The sequence below is a fragment of the Aplidium turbinatum genome, chromosome 4 (assembly GCF_918807975.1).
Source record: "Aplidium turbinatum chromosome 4, kaAplTurb1.1, whole genome shotgun sequence".
Classification (NCBI taxonomy): domain Eukaryota; kingdom Metazoa; phylum Chordata; class Ascidiacea; order Aplousobranchia; family Polyclinidae; genus Aplidium; species Aplidium turbinatum.
The window spans coordinates 16,605,498-16,626,360 of NC_137475.1; the positions used below are offsets into that span (position 1 = coordinate 16,605,498).

Sequence of the window (20,863 nt, forward strand, 5' to 3'; positions counted from 1 at the left end):
ACCGAAATTTAATTTTACAATAATACAAGGAATAAACACAACAGATTAAACTTGTCATGATTTTGAAAATCCAATTAGAAAATAACTGAAAGGAGTAGAAGGTACCCTAATATTCTAACTTTATTTTGTGTAAAATACATTACACAAGCCAACACACTTTTTGTGTCAACATAGCAAATGTCATTCTAGGGTATATTTTGGGTGCTGAATTCAAAAATCACATCAGATTTTTTGTATCACATCAGGATTTTATGTTATCTGAATGCTGTTTTGGTAAAAATGGGTAAAATCGACTCCTGATCTTTATTGGTAGACTATGGCGTTTCATGGAATTTGAACTCTTTTTGTCAACAAGGTTTGTGATAAAGTCTAAATTCATCACGATAAAGTCTAAAGTCTACACAAGAGATACAAACATAATATTAATGAAAACATTGAGGTATTTCAAGACCTGTTTAATTTTTAATTTTATTGAAGTGTGGTAACTTGAACCCAATTCTTCCAAGTTTATCTGCTAACACTAAACGTTCAACGTCATTTCTTTTACAAGAGTAGGCTACATTGTTATTTTTTTCGTGTTAAGAAGTACGTTTGGTGGCTTTGCAAATCCCCAATACATATTTTAAATCTTTTGGTTTTGCCATCTTTTCCTTTTATTGATGCTACAGTTGTGTGTTTGTAATGTCATTCGCTATTATGCTTGCGCCAACAAAGAAAAATAAAATTGTAGAAATTGAATAGAATAGACACTTAAAAATAGGTTCAATTCTACAGAAAAAAAGAAATTCACATGCACATTTGGGAAACGTTACTCTGGACAAACTTTCGCTTGCATGATTTTTGTGAATGTTGTAAGTGGATTTAGGATTTCCATTGATCTATCGTCTTAGGTTTTCCACGCAAGCTTTTATGCAGCATGTGTGGAGCCCATGATTTGTCGTGATCACCCAGGCGAATTTTAAAGTATGTAAGATATGCTTGTTTCACAAAACTTGTTATGGTTTGCCTTTGGTTAGGAACAGTAGCCTATAACTGCCACATGTAACAAAGAACATCAGGGTCATTTTCACACTTTTTTAAAGATGTCATTTTGCTACTTATTCACACCACAAATAGAATTAACACCTTGCTAATATGAAAAAATCTGAATACATGAAAATTCAAATAAGAATGAGTCATAGACAAGTTTCACATAAGCTTAAATCTCCACGTTCAGCGAAAAAGATAAAACCGATGTTATATATCAAAAAGTAGAATGGTACAAAGCATTCAGGCGAAAGTGAATGTAACCCTGCCTGTAAGGGGTGGTTTATGGACAGTTCTCAAAAGGTATATACATAAGTTGGATGGTTTACCATAGACAGATGGTCCATTAGCCAGATGGTCTAGGTCAGGGCTTCTCAAACTATGGGTCGCGACCCCAAATGGGGTCGCGTAATGAAATTTTGGGGTCGTAATAAAATAGTAATTTAGTCTAGTGCCGGTACTCGGTAGGTTGTAGTCTACTCTTGCCATGATGTCAATTGACCGCAACCGTCGGTGAAAAATGTCGAACGATAAAATATAACCAATCGTAACAATTGATGCATTGTTACGCTATCATTGCTGTAACGTGCTGACCTAAAGTAACCTTACCGCTCGCATTATGATTTCAGAGTAGCCTGGCAACTAGTTTCAGAAGGAACCTAGACTAAAGTTTAAAGCAGTTACAAGATTAATTGACTATGGATCAGTGGTTAGGTGCAGTAGATTCATTTGGTAACAATGGAAGCACAAAGAAAACAATATACAAGTCAGAATAAAAAAGAAAATATAATGACTCATTTTTGCAATATGGATTAACGTGGATGTCCCCATAATGGGGTCGCATAGAAATATATTTTTCAAAATGGGGTCGCAGAACAAAAAAGTTTGAGAAGCCCTGGTCTAGGTGACTCTTTTGACCAGTGGACCATCTAGCTAGGGGGGCTTCTGACTCGGAATGGCCCGTTTCGGCGAGTCCGATTCGACGAGTCCGATTCGACTAGTCCGATTCGGCGAGTTCCCTATTCGGCGAGAGCCTTTTTCGGCGAGTGCCCTATTCGGCGAGTTTTTGAAATTTTTAAAAGGAAATTATCGGGTACCCTAGCCTCATAGGCGCCGACTTTTCATAAAACCTTAGGGCGAGAAAGGTGATGACGTCATAACCGTAACGCTATTTTACTCAATTAAAATAGTCTTTGATTAAGCTTAGTGTCTTGTTTATATTGACAAATAGGTCGCAAACCGAGTTTATTAGAACCGCTGCTTGAAAGGATTAGTTTTACGTATAGTCGTAAAAATGTTGATATTGTTAGCTCATAATTGGAACTGTTGGAAAACAAGCCGATTCATTTCCTTTTCGTGCGAGTGAACAACAACGATCAAGACAGTGAAGTTATCGAAATAAAACGCAAAAAATCATGATCTCAAGCAGAGTGGAAACCCGCTATCAGTTTTATTAACTTCGTTTCGCTAATTACTTACTTTCAAAGTGTTAACAACGGCGAAGTGTTTTCTCTTCTGTTTTTTATCAAAAGTCTTTGTAGTCTTTTATTGAATACAGTAGGGCAGTAGGATATATATTCGAGTAAAAGTCTAGATGTTCGCAAGTGATTTTCACCTCAAAAAGGCAAGTTCAACTAACACAGGACATGCTGTTGTCTCCAGCTCGGCAGTTTTCAAAATGAACGCACTAAAAATCATTGTCGACGTAGATTACGGATTGTGAAATCGCGTCGGCTTAAGTGAAAGTTTTGAATACGTTTATTTGCAGTGATTCAAACTTAATTTTCAAATTCAATGATTTTTTGTCAATTCTAAACTTTATGCACTTGTTGAGCTATATGCAAAGCTCACGAAACAAAACAGAAAGAGCTGTTTTAAGAAATCATTTTTTTATTTTTGCGTGTAGGATATAATCGTTCTTATTATTACGTAACATTCCATGATCGTTAAAGTCGATGTCAAACCTTAGCGGCCGCATAAAACAATGTCAGGTTGGCTAGGTGATAATAGCGGTAAGAGACGTCGTTAATGCAGGCAATATCTGCGACCAAGACCATTAAACACCTTTTCTTTTTATCGGTTTTCGATTTAATTCTCACACATTGCGAAGAAAACAATGCGTTCTGTTGAATCATAATTGTCTCACAGCGGAAAGACCTCGTTGAAAATAGCGCGTCTAATTTAGCTGGTTTACTGAATATTGCCGTGAATAGTTACGTGACTATTCCAGCAGCGTAAGTTACTCTACCATCTGCTTTTAATTTCCATACCGTGTGAGAAAGCCATGCGATCAGCTGCTGTTTTGCGGGCAAGAGCAACGCAGGCTTTTCTTGCTTTCGGCATTCTTTAAGTCCGTTTAAATTATCTAAATCTCTTTCGCGAAGTGTTTTAACTTTAAAACACCACTTGTAATCACCATTTTTGTTGCCCCTCAACCATAAATTTACGGGGGGCGCCGGCCCCCCGGCCCCCCCGGAAGTCGGCGCGTATGCCTAGCCTAATTACAACTGCCGTTTTTACATAGTTTTAACGTCGCTAAACGTTGAAATCGTGCAGAAAGGAATAAAAATAAAATGTTTGAACTATTAAATTAAAATTCGTCATGTCAGTTCAGTTGTTTTTATTTTTGACCATCATATCAAAAACAATACACGTCGACATAGCAAAGGTGTAGAAAAAGGTAGAAGCGACAAAACGCGAACGTTAAAACGTGCTTGTGACCGAAGTATCATAATTATTGAGTTGAAAGAAATTTGGCACGGTCGCAACACCTTCAGAAAAATTTAAGATATGAAGGGAAAATAAAACAAAGAAAATGTTACAAAAAAAATCATGCTTATGTGTATAAGTTAGTACTTTTGAATAGTTAAAATGATTAGTTTGGATCAACAAATGAGAACCCATTGTAGTAACAGAATGAAAAGGCTAACCAAATGTGTGGCCTATCGTTTTAACGTCGCTAAACGTTGAAATCCTGTAGAAAAGAGAACTTTGCTGACTAGGATACGTTGAAACTGAAAAACATTCACAGAAGCCCTACGATACGTTGCATTTTTAAGATAATGTATTCAGACGTTGAATCAATGTACAAATAAAATGTTATGCTAAATGGGTTCTTGGAACAATTCGAAGGGCTTCTGTGAATGTTTCTCAGCTTCAACGTATCCTAGTCAGCAAAGTTCTCTTTTCTACACGATTTCAACAGTTAGCGACGTTAAAACGATGTAAAAACGGAAATTTTTGCTGGTTGGGATAACTGGGCTACGGTACCCGATAATTTCTTTTAAATCCAAGCTGTAGGCCACACATTTGTTGATCCAAACTAATCATTTTAACTATTCAAAAGTGCTAACTTACAGACATAAACATGATTTATTTATTTATTTTTTTGTAACATTTTCTTTGTTTTATTTTCCCTTCATATCTTAAATTTTTCTGAAGGTGTTGCGACCGTGCCAAATTTCTTTCCATAGGCGCCGACTTTTCAAAAAACCTTGGGGGGCGAGAAAGGTGATAACGTCATAACCATAGCGCTATTTACTCGGTTAAAATAGTCTTTGATTAAGCTTAGTGTCGTGTTTATATTAACAAATAGGTCGCAAACCGAATTTATTAGAACCGCTGCTTGAAAGGATTAGTTTTACGCACGCAGTACGCCTAGTCATAAAAATTTTGATATTGTTAGCTCATAATTGGAACTGTTGGAAAACAAGCCGATTCATGTCCTTTTCGTGCGAGTGAACAACAACGATCAAGACAGTGAAGTTATCGAAATAAAACGCAAAAAATCATGATCTCAAGCAGAATGAAAACCCGGTATCAGTTTTATTAACCTCGTTTCGCTAATTACTTACTTTCAAAGCGTTGACAACGGCGAAGTGTTTTCTCTTCTGTTTTTTATCGAAAGTCTTTATAGTCTTTTATTGAATACAGTAGGCTATACTCGAGTAAAGATCGAGATGTTCGCAAGTGATTTTCACCTCAAAAAGACAAGTTCAACTAACACGGGACAAGCTGTTGTCTCCAGCTCAGCAATTTTCAAAATGAACGCACTAAAAATCATTGTCGACGTAGATTACGGATTGTGAAATCGCGTCGGCTTAAGTGAAAGTTTTGAATACGTTTATTTGCAGTGATTCAAACTTAATTTTCAAATTCAATGATTTCTTGTCAATTCTAAACTTTGTGCACTTGTTGAGCAATATGCAAAGCTCACGAGACAAAACAGAAAGAGATCATTTTTTTATTTTTGCGTGTAGGATATAATCGTTCTTATTATTACGTAACATTCCATGATCGTTAAAGTCGATGTCAAACCTTAGCGGCCGCATAAAACAATGATGTCAGGTTAGCTAGGTGATAATAGCGGTAAGAGACGTCGTTAATGCAGGCAATATCTGCGACCAAGACCATTAAACACCTTTTCTTTTATCGGTTTTCGATTTAATTCTCACACATTGCAAAAACAATGCGTTCTGTTGAATCATAATTGATCTCACAGAGGGAAGATCTCGTTGAAAATAGCGCGTCAAGCCGTCTAATTTAGCTGGTTTACTTAATATTGCAGTGAATAGTTACGTGACTATTCCAGCAGTACTCTACCATCTACTTTGAAATTTCCATACCGTATGAGATAGCCATGCGAGCTGCTGTTTTGCGGGCAAGAGCAACGTAGGCTTTTCTTGCTTTCCGCATTTTTTAAGTCCGTTTAAATTATCTAAATCTCCTTCGCGAAGTGTTTTATCTTTGAAACACCACTTGTCATCACCATTTTTGTTGCCCCTCAACCATAAATTTACGGGGGGCGCCGGCCCCCCCTGAAGTCGGCGCGTATGTTTCTTTCAACTCAATAACTTACTCCGGTCACAAGCACGTTTTAACGTTCGCGTTTTGTCGCTTCTACCTTTTTTACACCTTTGCTATGTTGACGTGTATTGTTTTTCATATGATGGTCAGAAATAAAAACAACTGAACTGACATGACGAATTTTAATTTAATAGTTCAAACATTTTATTTTTATTCCTTTCTGCACAATTTCAACGTTTAGCGACGTTAAAACTATGTAAAAACGGCAATTATAATTAGGCTACGGTACCCGATAATTTCCTTTCAAAAATTTCAAAAACTCGCCGAATAGGGCACTCGCCGAAAAAGGCTCTCGCCGAATAGGGAACTCGCCGAATCGGACTAGTCGAATCGGACTCGCCGAATCGGACTCGCCGAATAGTAGCAGACCCCTTCTGACTAGTGTACCTTCTGAAGGTAGGTCGGTCACTCCAATGGACATGGTGTCATTATACATCTCCAAATGTTACAAAATAAAATCATTTCCATGAATATGACAAATTTTCAAACACTATTGGCTCATAAAGTCTTTATAAAAAGGTAACAGTAAGAGAAAATTCGGCCAAAAAGCCAATATTATGAGAAAAAATATCATGCAAAAATCTCAAAAACCTGATGTGATGGGTAAAATCTGATGTGATTTTTGAAATCAGCAGCCTCAATATACCCCAAATCACATCTTACATTGCAGACACAAAATTGTTTATCTTTTTTGTTGGCCTGTGTTATAAATTACAGTACAAACGCAAAGCACACGTTTGAAAGTTTGATTACTTTCATCTATCCTTTTTGAAGTATCACAATCAGTAAAAAATATAAAGGTGTTAAAAACAAGACAATGAGAGAACTAGTGAAATTATCAAAGGTTTATAATACATCTGCATAGTGAGCAGCTAAAGGTTACAATTTAGTAATCATTAAAATATTATACTACATTCAAAGTGCATGTTATGAGGCATCAGTAAAAACGGCTTGAAGATTTATGATCTTTTTGCTATTACTAACCCACTAACCCTACAAGTAACACAACTTCACTTACTATTGTTTTTAATAGGCATTTATTCGAGGAACCACACCTCTAGCCTACAATAAAATAGTTGTGATTGTTTTCTTCGTGGCCTATTTCGAATATTTCATATAACAAGTTATTATTATTATTGTTTACCTGGAGAAATTCCTTTTATATCCGAATCTGAAACACAAGTAGTCATTAAAGTTCGCTTAGTGCAGTGGTTCCCTATCGCTGGGGAATTTCTCACAAGGAGGAATTTTACAATTTGCAGGAGGATTTGGTTTTAGGACTGTAAATCGTTTAAGCTTAGTAATTTGACCTAAACTAGAGCTTTAGTGCGTGTTCAAGTAATTTTTGAATTATATAACATGTTTTCACATACTAACTAACGGGTCATTTCATTATAATTCATCCAGAAAATTGAAATTTTGGAACCATAGAATTTAGAATTGTCCTATTTTTTCACAGTTTAAAATGCCTGAAATTCTGAGTTATTTGGCACAAATTTTGTCAAAATTAGTTGAGCCGTTTTTGTTTTATCGCTATTTAAATGTTTGACCACCAGGTGGCGATTTTTTTAGTGAGCCGCATAAGAATGCTCATATCTTGGGATCTAGTTGCCCAATCTTCATAAAATTGGTATCTATCCCCCCATTTTCAGGGGTGGGCTTTCCAAAAATAAAGGTTAAAATGAGCTAGGAGTTATACTTTTTGTCGTCGTCGTCGTCGTCTGAGCTTCTGGGGCCGAGGGTCTATCCTTTTACCACCCCAGATTCATGATGTTCCCGGACTACACTGGAAGGCTGCTAGAGAGCAGCCAGTCTTTAGTTTCATCATCCATGACGCGCAGACCTTCCACTCCGTTAGGTGGCTTGAAGATGGTACAGTCATTGATGATGTGGTCTGCGGTCTGTTCCTCGGCACCACATTCACAGGAGGAGGAAGAAGCCATTCCCCGTTGGTGCATGGTTGAGCGGAAAAGCCCGACGCCCGTACGGAGACGGTTGAGGCGCACCCATGCCTGTCTTGGTAGTGTTAGACCGATGGGGCGTGTGTCGGCGTCGGGGATGAATGAATGGAGTCTGGTGGTGCTTGACCTCCATTCAGAATGCCATTTATGGTCCGCCCAAGTAGCCGCAGAGATGTCTTGTTCGTCAGCTTCGTTGATCAGAAGCCGAGCGGCTGGCACGAATGGGTGTCTGATGATTAGGCTCCAGTGCCCGTCGACCGAGGGACAGAGTGGCTTCTTCGCGACGAAGCTCAGCAGGTTGGATGCCAGCGAGAATGGGGAGATTGTCCAATGGTGTGGGACGCAGGCATCCGGTCACTGTGCGCAGGGCGCTGTTTATGGCAGTGTCGATGTTGTGGCAGTGAGCACTGCGGCACCAGACAGGTGCACAGTACTCTGCTGTAGAGTAGACAAGGGCTAAGGCTGCTATTCGCAAAGTGTCAGCCCTCGCCCCCCAGCTAGAGCCTGCCAGGCGCTTCAGTAATGCAGCGCGGGATGTCAGTTTCTTGCGCAGTGACACCAAATGGTGGCGGTATGTGAGCGATCTGTCTAATGTCACCCCAAGATACCTTGGCTCGGGGCAGAAGGACAGAGGTTTTCCGTTGTTGTGGACATGTAGCTCACGATCAGCTTCCCGATTGTGTAGGTGGAAAGCTGCCGCCACAGTTTTGGTTTTTGTGGCCATACTTTTTGTGATATAAACATTTGTAGTGCTTCGATAGCATGGCCGATTTCGCCATGCGGCCACGCATTTTTTTAAAAAAGTTTATGATCATTATTATTAACATAGATGTTATATTCCCAAAATATCTTTTAAATCACTTACAATTCACAACCTCATAATAAAAATTGTACACAAACATGCAGAATTTTTAATATAGTCAAAAACATTGGATTTTAATTTTTTTTATCAGCCCATACTGGGTGGTCCACCCCTCCCCCCCTTACTACGCCACTGTATCATATGTCAAGCAAAGAATACTAGTATATATATATAATACATTATTACACAAAGTGAAGGAGTCAAGACATAAAGATGAAAGAGTTTAATACATCAAAAGCATGTAATGAGCTTGTCCGATGTGGGAAATAATTTTATCATTTTCCAAACATGTCTCGCTGCTACTTGTAGGACAGTGTGCACAGTACAATTGTCGTTTCTAGCACTAGTTGCTACGTTCATCTGATGAAATTGAAAGTAAAATTAACAACAAACAAGATGGTTTATTGAATAAACCATCTTGTTTGTTGTTAATTTTACTTTCAATTTCATCAGATGAACGTAGCAACTAGTGCTAGAAACGATAATTGTCCTGATGAACACCCAAACTTTTCAGTATTCAGTACAATTGTGTTACTTTAATTTGTCAGAACTTACATTAAAGAACAGCTACAGTCTTAATAGTAAAGTGAGCTATATGCAACAATCTGAGCAAGTATGTACATTGTACCACACCCCACCGGTACATAACATTGCAAAATAAAGTCACACTATTCTGAGGATACAACTACTAGTCTATACACTTCTGCTATCATTTCTGAATTGGAATATATAGGCTTTGTCTGCACTGATCATTGTAAAACTACATACATATACATCATTGTAAGATTATTAGTGCCAAGAAGTGTACGAAACATTAAAGATAGTTTTAAGTGACTTTCTGAAATAAAATACAATTAAAAAGGATTCAATAAACCTATAGTTTTGCATGCATAACTAGTGCATCCCATTTTGCATTTAACATTATGTGACACTGGACAAAATTTGCTCACTGCAGAGCCATTACAACATGTGAGGGGCAATGAATAAAAACGCAATTGAACAAGGGCCGCCATGCATGTAAATAAACCGACAACCACAATTTCTATCATGTAGCTAAACATGTGAGAGGCAGCATAAATTACTATACAACTGAACACGGGTTGTCATGCATGCGAATAAACTGTAAACCAGAAAAGCCAAAAATGTGTATATTCTGCCTGTTGTAGTGGAAGGACTTTCCAACACATTCGGCTCCAAACATGAAAACTGTGAATCGTCGCTTCATTTGCATTCAAGATGAACATTGATTGGCTTCTATTGTGTTGGGTTTGATTGCCTGAAATTGCTGTCTAGGTCTTGACTAATGTTACAATAATGGCATGCTGTTCTATGTGTCCAAGTGTGCCACAACCTTTGTTCATTTATGTTGTACTGTATTTATATTTTTGCTTCCTCTCATATTACTTAGTTACTGTACATGCTAGAAACCGTGGTTTACAGTTTACAGTTTTCCAGGCTCATTGGGAATTTCTAGATCTACAAAAAAAAATTTGAAGATGCATCTACGGATGAAAATGTCAGTGAATCCCTTTCTGACGTCAAGGATGATATCCTGAGTTTCATTGAGAGTCAGGTAGCCAAAAACCACCCAAGAGATGATTACCTAGAAATGTTGAAATTGTCTGATCTTTCTTGGTGGAGTTCCTGCCAACGAAGTTAAGTTCATGGCCCCGGGACCCCTACACTATGCCCATAGCATAAAGGTGTGGTTATTCAGAAGCTACACTGTAGTTTAAGCTTACTACCAAAGAACAGAAAGGGTTATGAGATATTACCGTCTTCACCATTCGGTTTTATCTCAAAGCCTGGATGACAGCTTCTCTTGCAGCCTGAGCCCCCAACTATGACCTCCTGCTCTTGCAGTCCCTGGTACTGTACAAACGCATTAACCCAGCCATTTCTAAAGCAGCAGCAGAAAAGCTCGTTGGCCACCTGTGGTATTTATAAGAAGAGTTGATTGGACTGGCCTTGCTTGACAAGAATGCGCCTGCAGCAGTGTAACGAAAAATGGTTCTTGCATTGGATAATTGGGATTTAGGGACATACAGATCCTTCGAAGCAAATTCATGTGAATCTAGAGAAAAATCAAGGAAGTTGTTTGGCCAACTTTGTCACACCAAGATCCCAAATGCTTTTTGAGAGAATGAACCTTCCTGATGGTTTTCTCTAAGCAGATCCAGAGACATGGAAAATGCGAGAAGATTTTCAAGCAGCGTGTGACATTGTGCAGGGCTGCAGGCCGTAAAAGTTGTCAACAACCATGCAGAACAAGGAGTAGCTCTAATTCAGGAGTTCAGTGGCCTACTAAACAGTGATGAGGAACAACTTTAGTATCTGTTACAGGTTGTGCAGTTGTGCACGAACACCGAAAAGCTTTGCCTTTGCTGAAAGTCTCAATGGTCATGGCTACCAATTGTTTGGAACTTGACTTTGTATTATATGTGCAATGTGCAATTGTGCATTGCACTGTGTATCACATACATCAATTGCAACAATTCCAGATATTACTGAAATTTCATTGTGTTTCAGCTACGGTACCACTAAATGTTTAAAAGAGTGTATATAAAACTTCACATTACGTGTTTTTGTATTCATTTTGTAAAACTTTTAAAATCGCAATATTCCAAAAGTGCATATTTACCATTGTTTGACTTTACCAAGTTATATTACTCTCCAGCCTGATGAAAATGAACCCAAACAGATGTATGTTTGCTTGAAGGGTTTACGAAATACATCTATTTTTAGTTTGACCCATTTCGTCAAATACCCCCAACTTTCGAAAGCCTTGAGCTACCGGTATCCCTAAACATTAATATTTTTCAAAAATGTTTTATACAAGATGTTTTTGTAGTAAATGGAAACTTTTGAAAGGGTGAGACTTTAAAATTTCACTTTTTTTGAACCACCCTAATATGTATGTAATTTTACAATGATCAGTGCAGACAAAGCCTATATTACATTCCAATTCAGAAATGATAGCAGAAGTGTATAGACCAGTAGTTGTATCCTCAGAATAGTGTGACTTTATTTTGCAATGTACTTTCTTTCTAAGATTGTTACGTATTTCTCAGATTGTTGCATATAGCTCACTCTACTATTAAGACTGTAGCTGTTCTTTAATGTAACTTCTGACAAATTAAATTAACGCAATTGTACTATGCACACTGTCCTACGAGTAGCAGCGAGACATGTTTGGAAAATGATAAAATTATTTCCCACATTGGACAAGCTCATTACATGCTTTTGATGTATTAAACTCTTTCATCTTTATGTCTTGACTCCTTCACTTTGTGTAATAATGTCTTATACTAGTATTCTTTGCTTGACATACGGTGGCGTAGTAAGGGGGGGAGGGGCGGACCGCCCAGTGTGGGCTGATGAATTGTTAGTGATTAAAGTGGAATTATTGGAATATGAGTGAGTTATCTACGTCAATATTAGTATTGAGAAAAAGGCTTGACTACAGTTCTGCTCAGAAAATAGTTGTAATACAAGTAGTGGTAATGAAATCTAAAGTCTTATCCCAAAATTCCAAAAAAATTAAAATCCAATGTTTTTGACTATTTTAAAAATTCTGCATTTTTGTGCACAATTTTTATTATGAGGTTGTGAATTGTAAGTGATTTAAAAGATATTTTTGGAATATAACATCTATGCTAAAAATAATGATCAAAAAAATTTTGAAAAAAATGCGTGGCCGCATGGCGAAATCGGCCATGCTATCGAAGCACTACAAATGTTTATATCACAAAAAGTATAACTCCTAGCTTATTTTAACCTTCATTGTTGGAAAGCCCACCCCTGAAAATGGGGGGATAGATACCAATTTTATGAAGATTGGGCAACTAGGACCCAAGATATGAGAATTTTTATGCGGCTCACTAAAAAAATCGCCACCTGGTGGTCAAACATTAAAATAGCGATAAAACAAAAACCGCTCAACCAATTTTGACAAAATTTGTGCCAAACAACTCAGAATTTCAAGCATCTAAAACTGTGAAAAAATGGGACAATTCTAAATTTTATGGTTCCATGGCCTGGATGAATTATAATGAAATGACCCTAACTATAAGCCTTTGCCACTTCCGATCTCTCGCTAAAAAGTTGAGAGTATCAATAGGTAATGAAAAGAGTAAACAAAGCATCTGTGATGTCACAGATACTACGCACCATACATCATAACTAGAGTCTGTTTGAGAAAGCGAGTGATCACAGCCTGCCCTACACAAAGAAGTTTAGGTAGCTGATACAGTGATACAGTAGGACAGCAATTGTTATTTATGCCATTATTGTAGTGCTCAAACTTGCGATGCTTCCACTTACCTATGGGAATCAGGTTTTTTTAACTCTTGCAAATGAAAACAAAACAGAGAAACAGATTTGACGCTGAAAATGATATTCGTTGTGCTCTGTTCAATACTCTTCCATGCATTCATGAGTTGTCGATGCAAAACCAATCACAAGCACACTGACGGTTAAATACATTGACTCCTATCTTTTGAATATATTCTTTAAATAAATGACATCAAATATAGTTATTACTTTTTAAAACTTCTACAACCTGTTTCACCCTGAAAGCGATTATCAGAGGGGCCTGAAAAATATACAAAGGGCTACCACTATTGGATCCTTTTTTCTTGTCACTATTGGATCTTTTTTTTTCAAGCGCTTTTCAAAGTTAACCAGCAAAGTTTTAGCTCTCCAGTTCCGAATGTAAAACTTGATTCATGATAAATTGAGACCTGGAGATAAACTAAGTGCAATAGAATGAAGAAGAACATCTTGTTTGCTGCCCATTATCAAATCGATTCAAAGTTTGTCCTAAAGTTCTTTGTTTTAATTTTTTTTTTTCTGACTTAGTGTGTGTTGTCTCGATATAAATCAATTTAAGTAAACCAGCTCAAGAGTTTTCAATAATAAATTAGGCTACTTAGTTTTTACATTAAAGTTGAACATTGGCCAGCACTCAGCAGTCGAGCAGAGCTAGTTTTTTAAGAAGGGCTGCCAGACAAGTTTGGATCAATCGCTTTTACATCGACAAAAATGCTTTTCTTTTCTTGCTTTTATTTCAATGCGAAGTCTTTGATTGTTATTTAATTGAACTTATTTTTTTTTGTTTTATGTCAGTGGAAGAGTGACAGGTGCAGTTAAATCGTCATTAATTGTTTTTTGGGCTCAAAGTTTGTAGTGATACGTTACCTGATTTACCTAAATTTCATCTAAAGAAAACATTGTTGACCTATTGTGTTATTCGCTTATACTCAATGATCTCAGTTATTCTCATTTATATTCTATTTAATTTCTTTCTCAATTTACACGGTCATATTGAGCTAGTTTCGTGCAGCCAAACAGGTCACACTGAGAGTCATTCAGCCATTTCTTTCATGTCAGAACAATATAATACCTTTTTTATATTGCGATTGCTTTTGTAATACTGTACTGAAAATGTTCTTGCTTGTAGCCTTGTACTATTCATTGCAAATCATTGGTTTGAACTCTTATTGGTTGCACTGAAGTTTAAACGCCCTTGCTACAAGAGTGTATTGATTTCAAAAGTTTTTTTGTTCTCTAATATTTTTTAACAACCGAAATAAAGTTTATATTTGATAAAACCACAGGATTTCACTCGAGGATCGCAGCAGTACCGGTACATGACTTTTCTTTTTTTTCTTTCATTTTTATTGAACATCAGCCTACTTTTTTTCAACGTAATTTGCCGATGCTCGATATTTGTCGCAAAAACAGGAAAGCAGCTGACTCGATGACTGTTATAGTCTTTCGCTGCTTCCTGTCTGTTGTGGTAGCCTATCTAGATTGCTACGGTGCATTTTTATTCGTATTGTGTATAATTGTACTGTACTAATCTCGCAACAGACGAAATAAAAGGTCTCTCTTTCCCCTACAAAGTCTCAATTGAGACGTCTAAATGAAAACCTAGATCTTAATAATAACATTTGTGACATCATAGAGAAGCAAAATACGACAACCGTAGTAATCTGTAGAAACAAAATAAATTTATGTTATTCCAAAACAAAACTTCGTTCCTAAACTTTTCATCAAATTTTCCTATAATTCAACTGATGTTCCACTGGGATGCGCAGAAGAAGAAACTCACAGAGACACAAATCATCAAAAATAAAAACGTTATCAAAACGTGCTAGTGTTCGAGCTTGACCAGCCACCTCCTAGTCTGCTCCAACATCAGCAAGAGGAAAGTTGAGACAGGTAAAGTTTGAGGCAGCCTTTTTTATATACCTACAGATTACCATCTACCGCGGTGGGTCCCTTCGGTCAGAGTAAGACTTCACCTCCCTGGTATGTATTTTCCGTGTAAGTGTGCCTGCTGAGAGTTAGGATGTGTGGACGGCTCAGGGAGTGGACGCATTGATGATGAGTCAGGTAACAAATCTATTTTATATGGAAAAAGTAAACCTGCATGGGCATGGTGTTGTGGTATCCAACTTGAACTCTGAGCGTTGCGCGACGAAAACACAAAAGCTCAGTCTCATGAGCGAAACACGTGTCTATCGCTGTCAACTCTTGCTACACTCTAATGCCGAGAAACACAACTGCATGGATCGTCAAGCTTGAAAAGTTATTTTTCGAAACTTACTGAAAGCATGCAAATATATTGCGACAGAACACATTTGTTTAAAAGTGCACTAATACTGTATACTATTATTCTCGGAATGGCCCGTTTCGGCGAGTCCGATTCGGCTAATCCGATTCGGCTAGTCCGATTCGGCGAGTGCCCTATTCGGCGAGAGCCTTTTTCGGCGAGTGCCCTATTCGGCGAGTTTTTGAAATTTTATTTTTGAAAGGGAATTATCGGGTACCGTAGCCTAACTGTTTTCACATCGTTTTAACGTCGCTGAACGTGCAGAAAGGAATAAAAGTAAAATGTTTGAACTATTAAATTAAAATTCGTCATGTCAGTTCAGTTGTTTTTATTTCTGACCATCATATCAAAAACAATACACGTCAACATAGCAAAGGTAGAAGCGACAAAACGCGAACGCTAAAACGTGCTTGAATTCGTCATGTCCGTTCAGTTGTTTTTAAGGTAGAAGCGACAAAACACGAACGTTAAAACGTGCTTATGACCGAAGTAAGTTATTGAGTTGAAAGAAATTGGGCACGGTCGCAACACCTTCAGAAAAATTTAAGATGTGAAGGGAAAATAAACAAAAGAAAATGTTACAAAAAAAAATCATGTTTATATCTATAAGTTAGTACTTTTGAATAGTTAAAATGATTAGTTTGGATCAACAAATGTGTGGCCTACGCCTACAGCTTGGATTGAAAGGAAATTATCGGGTACCGTAGCCTAGTTATCCCTACCAGCAAAAATTTGTTCCAAGAACCCAGTTAGCCTAACAGTTTATTTTTACATTGTAGTAACAGAATGAAAAGGCTAACCAAATGTGTGGCCTATCGTTTTAACGTCGCTAAACGTTGAAATCGTGTAGAAAAGAGAACTTTGATGACTAGGATACGTTGCAAGCCTTAAAGCAGCCGGCGGCCATGGCCGCTAAGTAGTGCTTGAATGACCGCCTGTGCTACCTCCTCCGTCGGCCAAGTATGGCCACCGGTTTCTTCTAGCCAATTATTTAATTTCGCAATAGAATGATCGTGGATTAAATGTCGAAAATATGTAGTATCAAAGAGTGACGCAGAATTAGGTCAGCGCATCATAGTCACTACTGTTGTATTGAATATATCCAGCTGCGATCACCAGCGCTGTAAGTGTTGTTTGCAATTCCCGATGTTTATTTTAACGAAGTGTTAATCCGAAGTGCTAATTTACATCGGCTGGCAATATTGTCGTTTTTATATCGATTCAATGTTGTCGGACATTGAATCGTTGTTAAAAAGGAGAACTAGGTTAGTTGACATCCGTGGGTAAAACACGTGTCTTCATAGTTGAGAAATGTTCCCGCTGTGGGTTAGTGACTTCACACCCTCAATGGTGACATCATAACGGAATAAATGGTGAGGTTTTATGAAAGGCGGTATGCAGTTGAAACAATTTACTGAGTTGCGAGCAGTGAAAACAATTTAGGGTCGTTAGATGGTCCCACAATACCGGATTACAATCCCGATAAACTATTTAATGCGTGGTACAACGATTCTATTGCAGGACGTCACCCAGACTTCAACAACGCTAAGTGATCATTTTAACATTGTTGCAAGTTTAATGCTATTTACTTGTGTTATCGTTATGGTATTTTGGCCTCCAAGCACGCAGATTTGGCCGCCGAGAAGAAGCTCTCGGTAGGCCACGATGGCTGCCAGAAAAAAACACGAGTTTTAAGGCCTGCGTTGAAACTGAGAAACATTCACAGAAACCCTTCGATACGTTGCATTTTTAAGATAATGTATTCAGATGTTGAATCAATGTACAAATGAACTGTTAGGCTAAATGGGTTCTTGGAACAAATCCAAGGGCTTCTGTGAATGTTTCCCAGTTTCAACGTATCCTAGTCAGCAAAGTTCTCTTTTCTACACGATTTCAACGTTTAGCGACGTTAAAACGATGTAAAAACGGCAATTTCTGCTGGTCGGGATAACTAGGCTACGGTACCCGATAATTTCCTTTCAATCCAAGCTGTAGGCCACACATTTGTTGATCCAAACTAATCATTTTAACTATTCAAAAGTACTAACTTATAGACATTAAACATGATTTTTTTGTAACATTTTCTTTTTTTTATTTTCCGTTCATTTCTTAAATTTTCCTGAAGGTGTTGCGACCGTGCCAAATTTCTTTCAACTCAATAACTTACTTCGGTCACAAGCACGTTTTAACGTTCGCGTTTTGTCGCTTCTACCTTTTTCTACACCTTTTCTGTGTTGACGTGAATTGTTTTTGGTATCATGATCAAAAATAAAAACAACTGAACTGACATGACGAATTCAAGCACGTTTTAACGTTCGCGTTTTGTCGCTTCTACCTTTGCTATGTTGACGTGTATTGTTTTTGACATGATGGTTAGAAATAAAAACAACTCAACTGAACTGACATAACGAATTTTAATTTAATAGTTCAAACATTTTATTTTTATTCCTTTCTGCACGATTTCAACGTTTAACGATGTAAAAACGGCAATTATAATTAGGCTACGGTACCCGATAATTCCCTTTCAAAAATAAAATTTCAAAAACTCGCCGAATAGGGCACTCGCCGAAAAAGGCTCTCGCCGAATAGGGAACTGGCCGAATCGGATTAGCCGAATCGGACTCGCCGAATCGGACTCGCCGAATAGTAGCAGACCCTATTATTCTAGCACTATTTGCTAATTGATTCAAACTCGTCAACTCCACACATAACTTAGAAGAACATTGTTGCAAAAATAAATTAAGTTACATGGATTTGAAGTATGCTAAGCTTTATAAAACAATCAAAAATAGAAAAAAAAATTTCATGACAAAATGTATTACCAAGGAAACGAATGTGAAATCCACTCCTTTGTACAGAGCGATCGGACACAAATCGAAGATGCAAGACTCCATGGGAAGACAATATTGACGTTGAAGGAAAAGAGTTTCCTCGAAAGTCATCCACATGTTGTCCTCCCACATCAGTAATCTAAAACACAAACAAACGGTATTTGCTCAAATCAGCGAAGCAACTTTTCTAGATGATGTATTAGAATGGCAACATGGAAGTTTTAGTTATCGCGGTCTGGGCACTGAAAATGAAGATCGGCATGTATATAGCATTGGCCACAACTGCAGAAGGGGACGCAACGGGGCGATATAAGAAGGAGAATAAGAAATTGGATGGTCAGAATTTCATTATGGTACATGTACCTTTCAAAATGTCACAAAACGAGTCAATGATAGGAGGCGTAGGCTATACCGTTGGGCAACACGCTATGGAAACTGACAGATTGTTTTGACCAAATGTGCACGTCGTAATTTCTTATTCACCCTTATTTCATCGTAAAGGATCGAATTTACATTGTTAGATTAACGATAGCCAACTAAGTTGCAATCATTAAACATGTTAACTTGTGTTAGCTTAAATGTTGTAGCAATATTTGCTGCAGCAGTGTAGCTTTGTGTATGTTTGCTACTAAACAATGTAGTCAAATTAGCAGCTATTCGTATTAAATATATAGCAAACATCATAGCCTGGTTCCTCCACGCTGAATTCAACACTAGAAATAAAACTATCTGCACAATGCAAGGTAGAATAGAATTCGCGTAAAATGGTCTCGCGATGAGATGTCCCAGCGACAGGTCAGCCGCGGTCGATTGTCTCGTGTCAAGTCGGCTGCAACAGAATGTCCTGATTCCCCTGCCTACTAGAACTTCATTTTGAACGTACCAAGTAATTACAACAATTTTGAAAATGTTTAATAGCACAAACATGAAATTAATTGTCTATTACTCTACTAATTGACAGTGAGACTAATTCTTCATGCATTTACACGATGATATTGAAAGCATAACTGCAAATCAACATGTTAAACATATTATTAAAATGCTGTTGAGCTTGAAATCATGTTTACTTCAGACGAATATCAGTTTCCCACACACAGAAAATAAACAGACATAGTAAATATTACCAGAATTTAGGATGAGCATTATAACAAAGTTTTATTTTAAAACATCGAGAGGCAGCTAGCAAAACAACTGACTGTGCCATTCTCACCGTTATGTAGTCACAGCAATCCTCGGTATATAAGGATATGAACTGAAGCTGAACTTGTTTTCCATGGCTGGCAGTTAAAGTCCATTCGCAGGAAAGATTGGCAGTATACTGACCAGGCCATCCAGGAGAATATAAATCTTGGCTTGTGGCGGTAGAGGTAGCATTGAAACCGCATGGTGCCACTGAGAAGTAGTTATAAAAAAAAATGATTGATGTCAGCTTTTATGTAGATTGTAGAAAATAGGCATTCGCAAGAAGTTATTGTAACGAAAAATCGCCACCACAACCTACTCTTGCACAGCAATTTACGTAATCTGCGCCAATAGGCTACGCTGCCGCTTTTGTTAAGTGCGGGAGAGCGAAGATGATAAATGAGTGATAGCAAAACAGCTCACGTCATTCAGTTATTCCGTTAATATTCAAAGGCCACATCTTTTCATTAATTCGATATGCAAAAGACAAATTTGTTCTTGTAATTAAACAATTCAACTAATTTAACTTAAGCCCTAATTTTAGGATAAAACAGAATATTCTAAGACCTCTGGTAAAAGGTTTGTTTGAAATTCTCGTTCAAAAACTTCCCTCTACCAGAAAATCACTTTTCAGAAGCACTGTTACTGTCTCATGTTGTATTTAGGCCTACATAAGTTTTTGCCCACGTCAACCCCAGTCCAGAAATATTGCATGCTATTTCACTAAAACTTGTGGCCTACAGGAAAACGCAAACAGTTTTTCTGATCTAGATTTTGCAGCAAAATATCCTAAAATTGTCGGTTATTTTTACTAGAATTAATTATTGCCTTCTGTGGCAACTACAACCCCGTGTTAGACCAACGACATTTGAAGAGGGACACAAACATTTGCCAGCGCTAGTTGGACGCAGTGCTTCCACTTCTGACAATTGATAAATCCTCTTCAATTTCCTTTTTTGTCCTGAAAAATCCCTTTTTCCTCAGTCGGAAATCTTTCAAAATTTCCTTCATAGGCGAGGTTATTTTTGACGTTATTTACGTTAAAAAAGGTGCTAATACAACTTTAAAGTTATTATAATCTCAGTTAAAGCTATTTTAATCTCGATTTTATTCAGTAGCACCGGTATGTCGAAGCAACGTTGTTTTATTAGAACAGTAGGCTGCACAAAAGCAGCCCATATTTTACAATAACATGGTTTACTTCCTTTGTTCACTGTCCAGCCAAAAAACTGCTTGTCAGTTAGTCGGTTCTGGGACATTTACCACCTGGAGTCCTGGACATCATTTACCAATTACCACTCTCATCTTTCCTACCCGGACTCCTAACCTATCCCTAACAGCAAAAATGTACAGGTGGTAAATGTCCAGTTTCAACGAATTATCCATCTATTAACAAATTTATTTTTGTGTTTAGTTTTCCTTGATGCGCTAAGCCGCTAACTTAACACTATTGGCTAGGCTATCTCTTTTTTCTCCTTGTCAGTAACGTCTTCACAATCATCTGAGACAGACGAAA

General features: G+C 37.6%; 1 protein-coding gene across 1 annotated transcript in view; it reads right to left on the reverse strand.

The window, feature by feature from the left end:
• LOC145768951 (uncharacterized) overlaps nt 1-20,863 on the reverse strand; it is a 157,592-nt gene that overhangs the window by 136,371 nt on the left and 358 nt on the right. Inside the window, exons 2-4 of the mRNA XM_082580551.1 lie at nt 19,376-19,557; nt 18,157-18,304; nt 7,037-7,063 (exon numbers count right to left, since the gene is read on the reverse strand). Of these exons, the coding sequence (XP_082436677.1) occupies nt 7,037-7,063; nt 18,157-18,304; nt 19,376-19,557 (357 nt within the window). The remainder of the gene's footprint in view (nt 1-7,036; nt 7,064-18,156; nt 18,305-19,375; nt 19,558-20,863) is intronic.